Source organism: Myotis daubentonii, chromosome 1 (assembly GCF_963259705.1).
Source record: "Myotis daubentonii chromosome 1, mMyoDau2.1, whole genome shotgun sequence".
NCBI classification, from domain to species: domain Eukaryota; kingdom Metazoa; phylum Chordata; class Mammalia; order Chiroptera; family Vespertilionidae; genus Myotis; species Myotis daubentonii.
This window is the reverse complement of record NC_081840.1, coordinates 11,261,324-11,279,061: the sequence shown is the minus strand read 5'-3', so window position 1 is coordinate 11,279,061 and position 17,738 is coordinate 11,261,324. Positions and strand designations below refer to the sequence as shown.

General features: G+C 38.6%; 1 protein-coding gene across 8 annotated transcripts in view; it reads right to left on the bottom strand.

Moving 5' to 3' along the window:
• Positions 1–17,738, bottom strand: part of EML5 (EMAP like 5) — a 102,796-nt gene that overhangs the window by 4,999 nt on the left and 80,059 nt on the right. For 5 of the 8 annotated variants that reach the window (XM_059688437.1, XM_059688454.1, XM_059688428.1 and 2 more), the window contains 9 exons: positions 13,996–14,016; positions 10,366–10,539; positions 8,775–8,983; positions 6,110–6,267; positions 3,796–3,910; positions 2,107–2,295; positions 1,808–1,980; positions 603–765; positions 206–309 (listed from right to left, as the gene is read on the bottom strand). In XM_059688437.1, the coding sequence (XP_059544420.1) occupies positions 206–309; positions 603–765; positions 1,808–1,980; positions 2,107–2,295; positions 3,796–3,910; positions 6,110–6,267; positions 8,775–8,983; positions 10,366–10,539; positions 13,996–14,016 (1,306 nt within the window). Of the gene's footprint in view, positions 1–205; positions 310–602; positions 766–1,807; positions 1,981–2,106; positions 2,296–3,795; positions 3,911–6,109; positions 6,268–8,774; positions 8,984–10,365; positions 10,540–13,995; positions 14,017–17,738 lie in introns of those variants that run through there. The other 3 variants (XM_059688464.1, XM_059688482.1, XM_059688491.1) reach the window with 3 other exon arrangements.

The window sequence follows — 17,738 nt, the reverse complement described above, 5'->3', positions numbered from 1 at the left end:
GTCTGTTAAACCTATGAGGTTAAAGGAAATATCAGGGCATCTTTAAAGTATTAACTTTGATTTCCTTTTTATTATTATTTTTTTTTATGATTTCCTTACTTTAAAGAACTGATAAGTCATGGAAACTGAAAAAGCCTGGAAATACAGGCAACCAAAAGCAGTCCCAGAATGAGCAGTCCTTCTCAATGACTATATGAATGCTTACCTGGTCCATGTAGCCCAAGTAATTCTATCAATGGCAGCCTGATCCGTAAGATGTCTTCCCGAAGGCACTTCGTAGACATGCCGTTTATAGCAACCAGTGGACACCTTCCATCATATATTAAAATGGAACAAGAATTCCATTATGTGAGGCAAAATCCAGAAGTTTACAGTATACTAGCAGAGTGCTATCTGGATTACACTTCTAACATTACTAAGAATGAAAAGATGACTACAAAATCTTGTACAAAAAAGTGGAGGAAAGGACTGAGGAACAGGGTAGTAAAAAATGTAGCGAGTAGGAAATGCAAGAGTTTGGAAGCACTGGAACTTAGGCATTTTAATGCATCAACTAACGAAATGTAGAAGAAATGTACACGTGTCCAGTGCTGATACTGCACCTGGAGGTATCTGCTGTCTGCGGAGAAGTCCATTTGGATGACGAAGCTGGGGATGTCCTTGCAGTAGCTGGTTCTGTTAAGGGTGGGGCCCAATGACAGGTCATAAAAATCCACCGAGTTCTCACCAGAACCCACTGCCAGGAACCGGCAATCTGGACTAAATCTGAGTAGGTAACAAAACATGTAAAAGATGCATTAAGTGACAGTTAAAGACCTGTGACTATGCTTTCTAGCTCAAAAGTGTGAACATAAGATTGGCCTCAAACCGATTTACCTACTAGGAACAACTGATTATGTATCCTGAGATACTGGTGTTACATGAAACAAAAAGCTTTATATTTGACTTCAATCTTAAATTGTTTCTGAACTTTTATCTCCTAATTCCTTTAAAAACATTTGTTTTAAAAAAACCCACTAACAATTACATAATTACCAAGTTACATAATTCACCTAAGGTAGCCAGGATTCTTTCATCTGGAAACATCGTGTCTTAGCAGTAAAGACCAGCTTAATTCACGCAGGTTATCAGAAGAAGGGACATTACTTGAGGCTTGGATGATGTTATTTTAAAAGACAAAGTACTATTTGTCTAGTGATCATGGAAAACTATTCAGTCAGTCTTGTGAAAACTTGCTGAGCTCAGTACCTTAGGGAAGCCATTACTGTTTTATGTCCTGAAGTTCTGAGGAAGTTTCATTTGGAAAGGGGTTTTAGCGGTGGAGAAAGTGGAAGATTCTGACCTGGATTATTATCTATCTAGATCACATAGAAGTGCTCAGTAAATGGTAGCCATTTAAGCTTAAGCACTGAAAAATAAAAGTTCAAGAAATTCAGATTCTGGGGCATAGCAGGTATTTAGTAAGTATTGAATGAACTATATATTCTGCTGATCCTAAGAAAAGTAAGAGATGGTTGGATTACTATTACAGTTTTCCAGGCTGACAACTTTTTAAGGGCAGGGGAAAGATCACTTCGGCAGGAGGAACTTACTGGGCATCTAACATTCGCTGAGTACTTGCTATTACAAGGCACTGTGGTTGGTGCCCAGTGGATTCATAACTTATCAAGAAGAAAATAAGTCTATAAACAGCCATATTTCAGCATACAGTTTATGATGTGATAAAATGCTATGGGCAAGAACCTTTTTTCAAATGCAAACTGGGTCAATTAAAAGGATACTAGAAATACTACATTTGTTGACTAACCTGATATCATGGATTGCACATCGTCTGTCTCTCTTCTTTCCCCATATTTTTAGAGAGCTCACCAATAAAATAATAAATTCTCCATTTTTCATTCCTATAGCCACCATGTCCCCTTCAGGGCTGTAACACACAGTACGAGCAGCATGTCCCAAATTCACTTTGTTTAACATCTTCTGCATAAGAACCAAGAGTCAAAGAGTACTATATTAAGTAGAGTACTTACAGAATAAACCAATTTCTTCCCAAAACTCAACACAATTCTGAAAAATTATAACATCTTTTAAACTGTTTGCACCTACTTTATCAGCAATATCCCAGAGTCTCACTGTCCCATCTTCAGCAGCAGAGAGGAAAAAATCCCTGGAAGGATGTGTTGCAAGTCCCCATATGGGTCCGTCCACATGACCATTAACTAAAATATTACATGCTGCATTTTTCTCTCCAACTTCAATTATTTCAGCATTCCTTGTCCCAACTAGTATCTTGCCCTGAAATACAAGTGGGACCAATAATATTTAATGTAACACTACAGTTCTTTTTAATAAGAATGCCCTATTGACCTATGTGCTGCTGTGATTTATAATAAATACAGATTTGGTCTTCATCCCATTTCTGGCACTAAGCTCCTAAAACCCTTGGAATTTACTAAGTGATGAGAGCCTTAAAGGGGTCTTTTGGTATGTTAATGAGGTGCCATTTGGGTCCCACTTAAGATTAGGTACTGGTTGCCAGGAGACTCCACCATGTGATGAAGGTTGTCACTTTCCGTTCCGTCTCACCATCCACCTGGGGATGGTGGAAGGGCTGGAAGTTAAACCAGTTACCAATGGCTAAGGAGTTAATCAGTCCTGACAGATAAGGCCTCCATGGAAATCCACAGGAGGGAGCTGGTGACCAGGTGGAGGTGAGGGAAGGGTGGCTGCTGGGGGAGCTGCGGCTCCCGCCTGTGCCACATACTTCTACATCTGGCTGAGCAGGAGTCACGTCCTTTTACAGTAAACCCGTGACCTAGGAAGCTATCTTGGAGTTCTGTGAGCTGCTCTAGCAAATAAACCAAACCTAGGGGTGGGAACCCCCAATCTGTAGCCAGTTGGTTGGAAGCACAGGTAACCACCTGGACTAAAGACTGGCGTCTAAAGGGGGTGGGGCAGTCTCCGAGGAGACCCCTCACCTGTAGGATCTCTGGGTAGGCAGTGTCAGAATGGAGTTGAATTTCAGACACCCTGTTGGTGTTGGAGAATTGTTTGGAGTTATGTGGGCTTCCCACACCCTATCCTGTTAGAACTGTATCCAGAACCAAAGCAACCTACTTTCAGAGAACTTGCTGCTTTGCACTAACCTAGCCTATGTGGTTTTCTATGACTAGAGGCCCATTTGCAAGAGCACTGGGCTGGGGGGCATGTCAGAGTCCGTGCTAAAAATGTCGCCTTTTCTCTAAGATAATACACCTGACTTCTCCAATCAGGTTTTGACACTGTAAATCTCCAAAGGGGTGTAAAGTGCATTGAGATGTAGGAAGAAAGTTTGCATTTTAATGCAAAATAAGTGTAAATAAAAGCTTAACTAATATTTAATATACAGACGGACAGTAATACATGAAGATATATAAATACACTTTTACAAGTATATGCATAGTCAAAACTTTGTATAGAAATGTGTTTTTAAGAAAATGAAACAGCAGCACTAGTCAAAATTAGTAACTGGAAAGGAAATTCAGTTCCATCTACCACCGTTGAATGAGCAGATTCAAGAAAGTATGGAGGATTGAATACAGCCTGAGGTGAGCGCTTCGCTTCCACCCTGACCCTGCACGGTGCAGGCTGCACGTATGCCAATGGCGGCAGGGGAGCTGCAAAGCAGGGACCCCACAGAATACAGCTGACAAGCAAATCCGCCTAAGGATTACTCCTCGGCTTGCAGAGGGTGAGAATCACGGGGATGATGTTCTCTACTTTCTGCTGCCCCATCATGGCACAGGATCAGCTTACTCTGCCTCTGCACACGGAACGGACGCAATCTGTGACTTGTCCTGTCTCCAGCCGGAAGGCACGGCATCGCCTCAGCTCCTGATCCCACAGTTTGACTGCCCCTCCTTCTTTTGACCTAACAGCCACCCAAGCAACGAAAAAAGCATTTATTATTGGCTATTACAAGTAATGTTTACTAAAATACTAAATTATAAGCAGGATACTAATAAGGCCCTGATATTTATGATTTACTTCTGATACTCAACATTTTATGGCAATTTTAAGATATACTGTATCTCAAACATTCAGTTTAAGCAAATTTTATTTTATGAAAATTCATTTTTCTGACACGAGCGTAATTTTATCTAGTGTCCTCCCCAAACATATCCTTTATAATAGCTCTTGATTAAGGAAATGTACAAAGTGATTTAATGTTAAGAAGACAATAGAAATGTATGGCTAGAGGAAAGGATTCCAGCTGCCATGTTATCGGATATAGTTTTATGGGCCAAAAGAGAAGCACATTTTTTCCTACATTATTATTCAAATGTCCTACTGAAAATAAAACCTGAAAAAATATATCTTTTATCTAATAAGCTTCCTATATATGTATACACACACATTTAATATATTCAGGCACTTGTTTGGATTGAGAGGCATCAGTGAAATGTTCCATGTTAGCTTTGGCATTTGAACAAGTTCATCCTATTACCTTAGTTATAAAACCATTTCTAAGATCAAAACAATATCTACTGAAACTGTTTATAGGCTAATGAGTAGGGGTGTGCAAGACTAGATAATTATGGGAAACAGTATCAAAGTAACATAAGATGAAATGTAGCCCATTTATGGTTTTTCTGTTGGAAGGACTGAAACACATACTGCTTTATTTTCTGCTGGATGAACTGCTTGTCTTGGGGAAAAACATGTTCTTGTACCATAATACAGTCTTCCTTAATGAGAAAGGCAAAAGCAGCTGCATTTGTGTTTAACTGGTGTATGGGGCTCTTGCAATCCTACACTGAAAATGTACTTAGTTCTTGGTCACATTGTATGTTGCACTTTAACATGCATGTGAATATGTTGGCAGGAAATCAATGACAAGTATCTGGTTTCCACTGGATACCTCTCTTCAGACTTAAATTCTGAAGTCTTGTATTAAACAGTTTTATCTAACAAGTTTGCCTCAATCAAAAGCAAATGAGGCAGAGTTTGTTTCTAGCACCCTCTCACCCTTTCTAATGCAGCAATGTGCATTCTACCCTCAGCATCCAGTCTGAACAAAAGCGAGCAGTAAGATGCATCCTGGGCTCAATGGCAAAGATTCCCCCATGAATCACCTATTTCTCAGCAAAGACTTACAACAGCATATAGACATCAATAAAATCGTCTTTTGCTCTGGCCAGGGTCCTCAGTGGTTAGAGCATAGGCCCTCATACCGAAGTTAGATTCCCAGTCAAGGGCACATACCTGGTTGCAGGTTCGACCAAGGCGCATACAGGAGGCAACCCATTGATGTGTCTCTCTCACATTGATGTTTCTCTCTCTTTCTCCCCTTCCTTCCCTCCTCCTCTCTTTCTTCCCTTCCACCCTCCTCTCCAAAAATAAATGGAAAAAATATTTTCGGGTGAGGATTAACAAAAAAAGAAAATCATCTTTTATTGATTTTAGAGATGAAGGGAGCAAGAGAGAGGGAGAAGAGGGAGAGACATCGATTTGTTGTTCCACTGATTTATGCAATCATTGGCTGATTTGTGTATGTGTCCTGATCAGAGATGGAACCTGCAACCTTGAAGCATTGGGACAGTGCTCTAACTAACTGAAATACCTGCCCAGTGTCAAGAAAAAAAATCAAATCTTAACTTGCAGGACAACAGCCTATCAATACCTCAGAAAAATTATCACCCAAAGTTGCTGGAGATTAATTTATCTACAATGCAAAAAAAAAAAAAAAAAAAAGCCATTTAAAATCAGAAATAAAGCCATGGCAGGTATGGCTCTGTTGTTTGAGCACTGTCCCATGTATGGATAGGTTGCTGGTTTGATTCTCGGTCAGGGCATATGCCTGGGTTGCAGCCTCGATCCCCCGTGGGGGACATGCTCAGGAAGCAGCCAATCAATGTCTCTCTCTCACTGATGTTTCCATCTCTATCCCTCTCTCTTCCTCTGTCTCTAAAATCAATAAAAAACATAGTTTTTTAGAAGGCAGTAAAATGAGAAGCATATGATGAGGAAAGTCAGAGAGGAGAACCTTAGAAATAACTAGAATAACTAACCAAGCCTCAGGGAGGTCACAATGCATAGCCAGGAAGGCTGTGAAGAAAAAAGGACTCACGGCCTTTCCTTGCCCCCAGTCACAATCAGTCCGTCTCGCAGGGTGGTGTACATGGCAAACACAGGCCCGTTGTGGGCTCTGGCCACAACTCTACACAGTATGTGATCTTTCCACACGCAGACATCTCCACTGATGGTACCTGTAAACGTCAAGTTATTCTGAAAAGGAGTGGGGAAGACACACTCATCAAAAGTTCCAGTGGAGTTCACACAGATGCAATTCTTATGTACACATGAGCCTGCCTCACCACGGCTACCGAGAGCAGGGCTGGTGGGAGGACATGCGCTCAGCAGCCAGGGAACCTGACCTGCGGCTGCGCCTTGTCAGCGCGCTTTCTGTTCCAGTGCTGTTGCTTACTGGCTGGAATGACCTTGGACCAAACTTTTAACCTCTATGAGTATCAGCTTTTTCATGGGAAAAATGAGGGAAATCATCCTCTAAGGCAGCGGTTCTCAACCTGTGGGTCGCGACCATCGGAAAACATATATAATTACATATTGTTTTGTGATTAATCACTATGCTTTAATTATGTTCAATTTGTAACAATGAAAATACATCCTGCATATCAGATATTTACATACGATTCATAGCAGTAGCAAAATTACCATTATGAAGTAGCAACGAAAATAATTTTATGGTTGGGGGCCACCACAACATGAGGAACTGTATTAAAGGGTCGCAGCATTAGGAAGGTTGAGAACCACTGCTAAGGTCTCTTCCAATTACAAATACTACATATTGTCCCTTTGGGATGCTCCTTTGTAGCTGCCAAGAAATAATTTAAAGGTCACTAGTAACTGAGAGTGGAAAAAAAAGTAAAAATAGGAAGTGAAAATAACTTTTTTATTACATTATCTTGTCATAGAAAATAAAACTACCATCTATAGCAAAGTTGTAGTTTTTCAGATTTTACTAACTCATAATGTTAAAAATGAAATTAACACTTGCCATTTCTTAAAATCAAGGTAGCCAAAGTTAATGCATTTCTGCAATCAATCCAAAATAAGATAAATTTGATAAGGTACCAAAAGCTTATATATGCTTTAGGTCACACTGAGAACTGCAATCCCAATATAGTTCATTATGTGGAAACTGGAAAATGGAAATCCTGCATCACGTGCTATTTTCATCCCATTTTAGCTTCACTTTTAGAACAACTTGTATAAGATCGTTCACCCAAAACAATATGGAAAGAATCAATAGGAAAATAGACGGAATGATAATAGAAACAAACGGAGATTTTTCTTTAATCTTCCTGAGAATACTAGTTTGTATGTTTAATTTCCCTACAACTTACTGTCACTGTGAATTCCTCAGCATATATACTTATAGCTCATATTTGAGTAACAATGACATCTGTCATCTAAGAGCAGCGTTAATTCATGCCTTATGTGCAGTTAGAATGTAAATGCTCAAAGTGTAAAAACTAGTATCTTATTTCTCCGGCTGTTTTCATAGCCTAGCAGAGAGCTTCACAGGCTTAAACTGAAGAAAACTCACCTTGTTTTGTAACAAAACATTCTCACTGATTGCACTGTTGCTCCATACATAAAAGTATTTTAGTCTTCACATTTATTTTGTGTTGGGAATAGGCAATTAACTACCTAAGGAATTTTGTATGTGAAGGTTAATCTACATGGGCAAATTAAACGCCAGGAGCATTTGAATGTGTGGGTTTTCCTTCTGGAAAGGAATTACTGGTCTTATATTAAGAATTCCCAAAAGATTTAACTGGTTTGACATGGTCAACATTTGTCAACATTTTTAATGGTCTTTTTCTCAAAAACACGAGTGTGCTTAAAGGTTCTAAAATTGTAATTTTCTTCAAGGATTATATACCCACATAAATACTTTAGTAAGGAAACCCAGTTGGTTTTCAATGCACCAGGGACAGGGTCTTTAAGGAGAGATGTGAATTGTAAAACAGTCCCAGATGGGATGGGAGGGGCAGTAAGTGGCTCTTTTGAACACTTTCTATTAAGTTTAAGAGCAGTTGTGCTCTGGCAGTGTATCACAGTGGTTAGAGCATTGACCCAAGCACCGAAGGGTCCTGGTTGGGTTGCGAGTAGGAGATGAGCAGGAGGCAACCAGTTGATGTGTCTCTCTCACATCAGTATTTCTCTCCCCCTGCCTCCCTCCTTTCCACTCTCTGAAAAGCCATGGCAAAATACCCTCATGTGAGGATTAACAAGCACAAAAAGACCAGTGTGCTCTCTTCCCTGCATGAGAGCCACTGGCCCAAAGCACTTCCGACTATGTAAGAAGCAGAGAGTTAAGATGATAAAAAGCAGAGGAAATCCTAAACCCAAGTACCACCTTTTAAACACTTGAAAATTACATTTTTTGATTTATATCTCTTTTATTCTCACACATTTTTAGGGCCTAGAAGATTTAGGATAACAATTATAAGATCAGCGAAGGCTTTGAGAATGGCAGTGGCCCAGGGTTTCATTATAGTTCTCCCTCATTAACTTTCCCACTCTCTGATTTCTGCGAGTATCAGATTCTTAAAGATGAAATATATGCATGACCGGGACATATGTAATGATTGGATTCCAGTGCCATCTAAACATCATTAATGTGATTTATCTAAGGCAAGAAAATTCAAAGTAGTCCAATCTAGGTAATTCAAAGTACACTACCACACGCATTTTAAGAGACATACTGCACCAAATGCAACAGCCAGCATGGTCTGCATCCGGGCATCTTCGAGGGTGCTCAGCAGCCCTTTTTTGCTCAGAAGAGCCCTTCCCGCCAGTGTCCAGAACTTCACGTGCTTTACTCCCACAGAGACAAACTGGGAATCTGAGTCTGGTCGGAATTCTGCCACAAAAATACGTTGGTTGTGACCAGCTTTGCTGGCAATTTTGGCACCTGATAAAAAAAGATAAGACAAAATCATGTAGGTTAATATAAGAATTAAGCTAATTTTCATAGAATCAAACAGTTACTCAAAATATGTAGTTCAAAAAGCAAATGATTATTTAAAAAAGTGAGAGGGCGTGTCCCTTCCACTGCTACCTAGCAACCACATGATATACAATTACTTGTGTAGAGGGTCCTTTCTACATATTTTTGCAAGTGATGTGTGTACAGAGAGCTTCATTATCATTTAAGGGGCATTTTATTTATTTAGTTTTGGTTTACAAAATTCATTAAAACTGGATTGTTCTTCCTTCCCATGAGCATCCACCCAGCTGCCTTGCAAATTCAGCTGCAGAACTGCTGTCATCATTTAAGCCCAGTCTGTCACCGGTGACTGACACTATACTTCCCATCCAGAAGACAAAACAGGCTGGGTGCTTAATGTGTTAAGGGGCATTTTAGGTTTTAGAAACCATATCTTATTTTTTTCTATGTAGCTCTATGAATTTAACTTTTTCTAGTAGCTATGTATCTGAAGAGTTTTGTCTGAATATTAAATAAAATTACCCTATTGATCTTCCATTATCACTTACAATATAGTTCACTTCCATTCTTTTTTTTTTTTTAAAATATATTCTATTGATTTTCCACAGAGAGGAAGGGAGAGAGACAGAGAGTCAGAAACATCGATGAGAGAGAAACATCAATCGGCTGCCTCCTGTACATCCCCCACCGGGGATGTGCCTGCAACCCAGGTACATGCCCCCGACCGGAATCGAACCTGGGACCACTCAGTCTGCAGGCCGACGCTCCATCCACTGAGCCAAACCGGTTCTGGCATCACTTCCATTCTTGATTAAGAACCTCCTAGCCCAGCGAACCTTTTGAGCTCAGCATGTCAGCATTTTGAAAAACCCTAACTTAACTCTGGTGCCGTGTCACATATAGAAATTTTTTGATACTTGCAACCATAGTAAAACAAAGACTTATATTTTTTATATTTATTTTATATATTTAAATGCCATTTAACAAAGAAAAATCAACCAAAAAAATGAGTTCGCATGTCACCTCTGACACGCGTGTCATAGGTTCGCCATCACTGTCCTAGCCAAACAAAAATCAGCAAAATGCTTATATACATAATTTCTTACTGAAAGAAAAGAGCAGTAAACCATTTATAATATTAACTTTATTAGGTTATGTTTTGCGAGCTTACAATTTTGCTGGGCTTTTTAAGAGGGATGTAACAATAACACCGGCTGTGTGCTGTGTATTGTCCAGGTTATTGTGAATAATGGTTTCAATAATCAAGTTAAGGCAAACACTAAATTGAGAATTCATGTTACCATAGTATTCTTACTTTTAAAAATCACAAAGGAAAAGAATCCTACCTTCCTGCCATCTCCAAATGGTAACAGTATGTTCTGGGTCTAGTCCCACAGACAGCAAGAGTTTGCCAGTAGCACTGAAGCTGACTGAACACACGCCCTTCGAATGGTAGCATCTTAGTATAGCTAACGTCTGCTTGTTCACTGCATCCCAGATGTGGACAGAAGGAGCTGTAGCTAAATACAGATAAAATCCAAAAGTTGTAACACGCCTCTCACAAATGTTTCCATACTCATCTCTGAAACATGGAAAAATAAGTACCAAAGAAAGACTACATACTTAATTTAAAAATGCATAACTAAGACTAAATTAAGAAAAAGGAAGAGAAAGGAAAGGGTAAAAATACAGAATACTTCTTCAGTCTACTAGCATAGTCCAAATTGCACTTTTGACAAAGTAGCATTTGGATAAGCAAATTAGGTAATCACAACTTTAAACAGCTCCTCAAAAATAATACATGTTTTAGATGCATGTTAAATCTTACATAATTATGTGGAGAAATATATAAACATTACACAATTAAAGACCAGGGTATATTCAATACTTAAGATTATCTCAAGGAGAGATTGAAAAGTAAACACAAACTGAGAAAAGCAACATATAGAAAACTATGGAAAAATATTTCTAAGGAAATGTTTAACTGGATATTGGGTAAAATGCTAACTCCATATCACTTTATAGACAGTTTTTTTAAAAACAGGATTTTATGGAAGAAATCTTTTTCTTTAAGTTACTTTTGTTGTTATTTATCTTGCAGAGCCCATTTCTGCTGCTTAAAAAAAATTTCTCAGCTCTCTATTTTCTAAGTTAAAAAATCACAGGTTTGTATTATTGTCCTTTTTTCATGAACTGTACCCTTAAAAAATAGGTACGTTAATTCAGCAGCTAATTTAGTCTCAGAACTCTTAGTAAAATAATCATAATACTAACGTCATTTGCTTTAAATTATAAATTTACTACAAATACTGTATTGCAAAAATAGAGAAATATTAAGACAAGCTGCTTTAAAACCATTTGGTGCAGAAACAAACTTTGGTCTCTAAAGAAAATATTCTGATCAATTTAGACTCTATTGTATACCATCTACAATTTATATTATACAATGATAAATTAAATCTGATAGTTCCTCAAACAAAGGAGTTACAATATATTAAAACAGGAATTTAAATTTTATTATTATTAAGTAGGGACTATTCAAAGATTTATGCAACTTTCTCTTAAAGTTATCCTTTATTTAATTTTTAAACTTTTCAATTACAGTAACAAGTTTTATGTAACTTTATGTAAAAAATCAAAACTACATGGCAACAGATACAAAGGGTTACCCTATAATAAAATAAGGTATCTATGTATGAAAAACGGATAATAATTTAAGTATTGGACTAAAATGTTCCTCATTCAATAAAAGTCAAAGGATATGGGGACTGTAAACTTAATAAGCCATGTTAGGTGGTTCAAATTTAAAATGTAAATACATACTAGTAGATCACTCTAATTTTTTGCCAGTGATAAACATTACATGGGTCATAATGTAAAAACATTTTAATATGTTTACAAAAAGCACCTCTGGGCAATTCATATACTATATTTGCCTAAATGTGATGAGGTAGATAATGGATTTTCAAGAAACATCACTTATTTTTGTCTCCAAATTTAATATGCCACAAATTAAACAGTTCAATTTACCTAAAATTTAAATAGCAAATAATCTTAGATAAATTGAATTACTGAGCTTTTCAAACATTTATAAAAATTATATGAGATGGAAAGAAACTTATAGCAGAATTTATATTTTAAAACATATAAGTATGACTATGTTATGGGACTGCTCCACATTTAGATTGTTCTAAACTTATTGATATAACAGTAGTTAAAATCTAAATTACTGGAAATTCTCAAGGCCTAACTTACAAAATAAGTATTAAGTTTTATTTTTTCCTATATAGCTGTCCCTCAGTTTCCCTGGGGGATTGGTACCAAAATCCGGGGGTGTTCAAGTCCCTTATGTAAAATGATGATATAGTATTTGCATATACTCTGTATTTGCCTAAAGGCTATGGCAGTGCTCACTTCATTTGCATGGATTCAGCACAGTGCTCAGCGTGTGGCAAATTCAAATTTTGTTTTTTGGAATTTTGGGGGAGCTCTTTCTTCTGGGTATTTTTAATCTGCCGTTGGTGGACCATGGATATGGAGGGCCAACTGTGATGTCAGAATGGCCATTCTCTCTGCTGCCGTAACACAGATGCTACTCTTGCTCTCTACTTCCTATATGCCACCAGATATGAGTGCCTCTCATGGACCAGGCACGTTACCAGGAACATCTCATGCTTTCCAATCCCTACTTCTAGACAGGTATGCTTTCCCACGGACTCAGGCTCAGAGAGGTGAAGTGCTTTGCCCGAGTCACACACAGCTCAGGGCGGGCAGAGCCAGCAGGTGTGCTGTAGTCAGTCCCCAGGCTCTTGTCTGTCCATCACATCAAGCTGCCTCTGGAAAAGCAATCCCACCAACTTCTCATGACATCCTTGACTCTTAGTCTCCAGTACAGAGATGCCAGTAGGGTCTCTTTAAATTACAGCAAATCACAGAACCGTGCTTTATGCCCGAGGAGGGGAGGGCAGGGAAAGAGTTACAGATCACTGGGAAATGTTTTCTTGTCAAACTGCTAATTCTTACTATACCATGTAAACTGAAAGTTGAGTTGAAAAGCCTAGTTATTATACAGGGTGTCCCCCCAAAATGTATGCACACATTCTGAAAAATTATAAAGGCAGTGTTTATTAAAATACATTTTATTTTCAAAATTGAGCTATCAGTTATTAAAGTGTGTATACATTTTTGGGGGGATACCCTGTATATCTAAAAACAATGAACACATTTTTTATTTAATAGCTTTATAAATTCACAAGCCCATGGTCAAAATCATTAATAAAAAATTATTTATAAATATTCAAATGATCTGTTGATCTAGCACAGTGATAACGAACCTTTTGAGCTCAGCGTGTCAGCATTTTGAAAAACCCTAACTTAACTCTGGTGCCATGTCACATATAGAAATTTTTTGATATGTACAACCATAGTAAAACAAAGACTTACGTTTTTGATATTTATTTTATATATTTAAATACCATTTAACAAAGAAAAATCAACCAAAAAAATGAGTTCACGTGTCACCTGACACATGTGTCATAGGTTTGCTATCACTGACCTAGCATGTGCAATAATTGTGATAATATATAAAAATAAAAATTTAAAAATTATATTTTCAGGCAATAAAATTTACTGATTCATATTTAAGATTAAGTGTTAAACCCTCTACTTTTAACAGCTACATGACATTGGCAAGTTAAAACCTACCGTGAAGAATTCTTGTGATGACTAAATAGGTTATATGAATAGTGCTTACAACAGTACTGGGCACACTAAAAAGGTCAAAATATAGTATTACTTTTAAAAAATTATTATTATTAGTATTACAAATTAGGCTCAATATCATGACATTAAGAGGATGTATTCTTCATTTTTAAAACATCCAAAATAGGTTCAAGTATCTCATTACTCTATGAAAATATGGACTACATTACTAAACAATATAACTAAAACAAAAAAAAATGATTAATTTTCCTTACGTGACATGTCTGCTGAATCACCTAAAATGGAAAAGGAGCAGAAAAATAATTATCCATTAATAACATAAATACTAAAAGTAAAATTTGAAAAACTCAATTATAAAATAGTGATTTTATATAATTTAAATAATCAAGTGTCATACAAAATTAATTTTATGTGAAACTGAGTAAACTGTAAATGAAGCTAATAATTTAAATTATACATACATATTAACATTCTATATATATGACCTTTCAAACTTTGGATTAATACTTTATTTTCTTTGTATTTGCTAAATTAAATAAAATTTTAACTTTAAAAATAATAATATGATTTAAGTTGATATGATCCTCATTTCGTTTTACAAAATGAACTGTTAATAGACCCTTTAAGGTTAGAATGCATCTCTACTTGAAGGGGAGAATTAGTTCTAAACCTGAGAGAAATGATGGCAAAAGTTACCATACAATTCAAGGCCATAAATTAACCATGCTCATTTTTTTTTTAAACTAAATATTTTCTGTATGAGTAAAAGGTTACCAATACAGAAAACATGGAAGTCTAAGCTCGTTATGTTTGTGGTAGAAATACCTATTCACCAAAATTCTAGAAGTGGCAGTTTTTAGCAATAAAGGAATAAAAATTTAGAAATCCTTTCAAGGCAGATGATGGCTTTGGGAAATAATGATTTCAAGGACGTATGGATAATGAAGGCCCAGGGTGTGCTGACATGGAATGTGAGAGAAAAGAGAATATGGTAGCTGACGGCTGAGCAGACGCATAGGAAACACACTGTTAGTTGTGAACTGCTCTGATGACCAAAGGGGGAGGACTGACACGGGGCCCCAGGACGCACGGCTGGGGAACCCGGGCACTCTGTTTGGAAGTCGGGCTTGGCCCTGAGTATCTGCAGGACCTGGGACAAGAGTACAAATAAAGACCTAAACATCACAGGCCTAAATATTTTCAAGTTACCAATCAAGATAAAATTAAGTGAAGTGTTTTATCTTCCTATCTTGACAAGTACCCCCTATAACAACTTTGAAGACCTGGTTCGATTTTAGAACTCGTTAGAATTTGGGCAGCATGAGACAGCCTCAGCCTCTCCTCTCCCTTTCTCTTCCCCTCCCAGCTTTATCCCCTACCACAGGAGCATGGCAGCTCATGTGTAGCCATCCACCCTGACATCAAAGGCCTTCACCACCTCCCAATGCACGCTGCCCCTTGGGCATCCTCAAGAGGGCTCTCACTAGTTGTGCAATCTACGACTGGGGGCTTGGACTTGCAGAAGAGGCTCAGACAGGCCCACAAGCAGGTTTAGGACCATTTGATAGAGAATTCTGGGTTTTCAGATATCATAGTCATGGAAAGCAATCCCATTGCTCTCATTTTACTCTGACTTATGAAATGTATTTGGAGGATATCTAAAGTGAGCCCTTTTATTTTTATTATTTTTAATTAAATCTTTATTGTTCACATTATTATATTTGTTCCTCTTCCCCCCCCCCCCCATAACTCCCCTCCTCCCAGTTCCCACCCCACCCTCCGCCCTCACTCCCCACCCACTGTCCTTATCCATAGGTGCACGATTTTTGTCCAGTCTCTTCCCGCATTTCCCACACCCCTTCTCCCCCTCCCCCAAGAATAGTCAGTCCATTCCCTTTCTATGTCCCTGATTCTATTATAATCACCAGTTCATTCTGTTCATCAAATAATTGATTCACTTGGTTTTTAGATTCACTTGTTGATAGATGCATATTTGTTGTTCATAATTTGTATCTTTTCCTTCTTCTTCTTCCTCCTCTTCTTAAAGGATACCTTTCAGCATTTCATATAATACTGGTTTGGTGGTGATGAACTCCTTTAGCTTTTCCTTATCTGTGAAGCTCTTTATCTGACCTTCAATTCTGAACGATAGCTTTGCTGGATAAAGTAATCTTGGTTGTAGGTTCTTGGTATTCATCACTTTGAATATTTCTTGCCACTCCCTTCTGGCCTGCAAAGTTTCTGTTGAGAAATCAGCTGACAGTCGTATGGGTACTCCCTTGTAGGTAACTGAGTTTCTTTCTCTTGCTGCTTTTAAGATTCTCTCTTTGTCTTTTGCTCTTGGCATTGTAATTATGATGTGTCTTGGTGTGGTCCTCTTTGGATTCCTTTTGTTTGGGGTTCTCTGCGCTTCCTGGACCTGTAAGTCTATTTCTTTCACCAGGTAGGGGAAGTTTTCTGTCATTATTTCTTCAAATAGGTTTTCAATATCTTGGTCTCTCTCATCTTCTGGCACCCCTATAATTCTGATGTTGGTACGCTTGAAGCTGTCCCAGAGGCTCCTTACATTATCTTTGTATTTTCGGATCCTTTTTCATTTTGCTTTTCCGGTTGGGTGTTTTTTGCTTCTTCGCATTTCAAATCTTTGCCTTGATTCTTGCGCTCTTCTGGTCTGCTGTTGGGAGTCTGTATGTATTCTTTATTTCAATCAGTGTATGCTTAATTTCTAGTTGGTTCTTTATCACAACATCGAGGGTCTCATTAAATTTCTTATAGATCTCATTAAGTTTATCGGCAGTTTCTAGAAACTTATTGAAAGACCTTAAAAGTGTGGTTCTGAACTCTATATCCTCCATTGACAATTTTGTCCTATTTCTTTGTATCCACATTTTTTATGCTTTCTTGGTGCACCCCCTAGTGGTCTTTGTGTGCAGTCTTGTTGTAGTTAAGCCTTGATTGTTGTAGTTAATACTGGGAGGGATTTGCCCTCCAGGCCAACTGGCTGTGAGAATCAGCTGTGTCTGCAGTGGGAAAACTTCTGTCCTCTGGGGAGGTGCTAATCTAGCCTTTGCCTGAGGCTATCCGGCAAATGGCTCTGCGCAGGGCTTGGGCGGGGTGGGTCGCACTGGATCAAACAGGGCTGGCGGAGGGAGCAGTTATGGCTGCTCTCAGTCCCGTCCCCAGAGGCTCTGCCTCTCAGAATCCCAGCAACCGCTGCAAACCTCGGAGAGAAAGCTGCCCTTGAGTTCTGACTGATGCCAGACAGTCCCGCTTCTCCTGTTTGAGTCTGGGTCCCTAGAGACTTGCCGGGAACTGGAGCTCAGAGCCTGAGACTCCCTCCCGATTGAAACAGACAACTTCGCCCTCAGCTGCCAGCCCGCTCCGTGCGCACCTCCACACCTTTGTATTTTCCGCACTGCGCCTCCTCTGAGTCTCGGTATGCTGTTCTCTTTCCTTCTAGTTGAAGAATTTCTCCTCAGCCAGCCTTCCTGTGGTTCTGGGTGATGTCCGTTCTGTCTTTTTGTTGTATTTTTGAAGTGGTTGTGCGAGGCAGCAATCTCCAGTGTTTACCTATACCGCCATCTTGGTTCTAAGTGAGCCCTTTTAGAGGCTAGGTTAGACTAGATTAGACTCAGGGAGATTGACAGTTCTCTCCAAATACTGGAAGATAACATCATGGGAGTAAGAAATTAGCTGTTCTAGCCCTAGTTGGTTTGGCTCAGTGGATAGAGTGTTGGCCTGCAAACTGAAGGGTCTCAGGTTCGATTCCTGTCAAGGGCATGTGTTTGGGTTGCAGGTTCGTTCCCCAGTAGGGGGCGTGCAGGAGGCAGCCAATCAATGATTCTCTCTCATCATTGATGTTTCTATCTCTCTCCCCCTTCCTCTCTGAAATCAATAAAAAAAATTTTTAAAAAAGAAATTAGCTGTTCTAGGTGCGTCAAGAATGAGGACCAATGAGGTGCAATTAAAGAGACAGATTTGTGTTCTGTATAAAGAA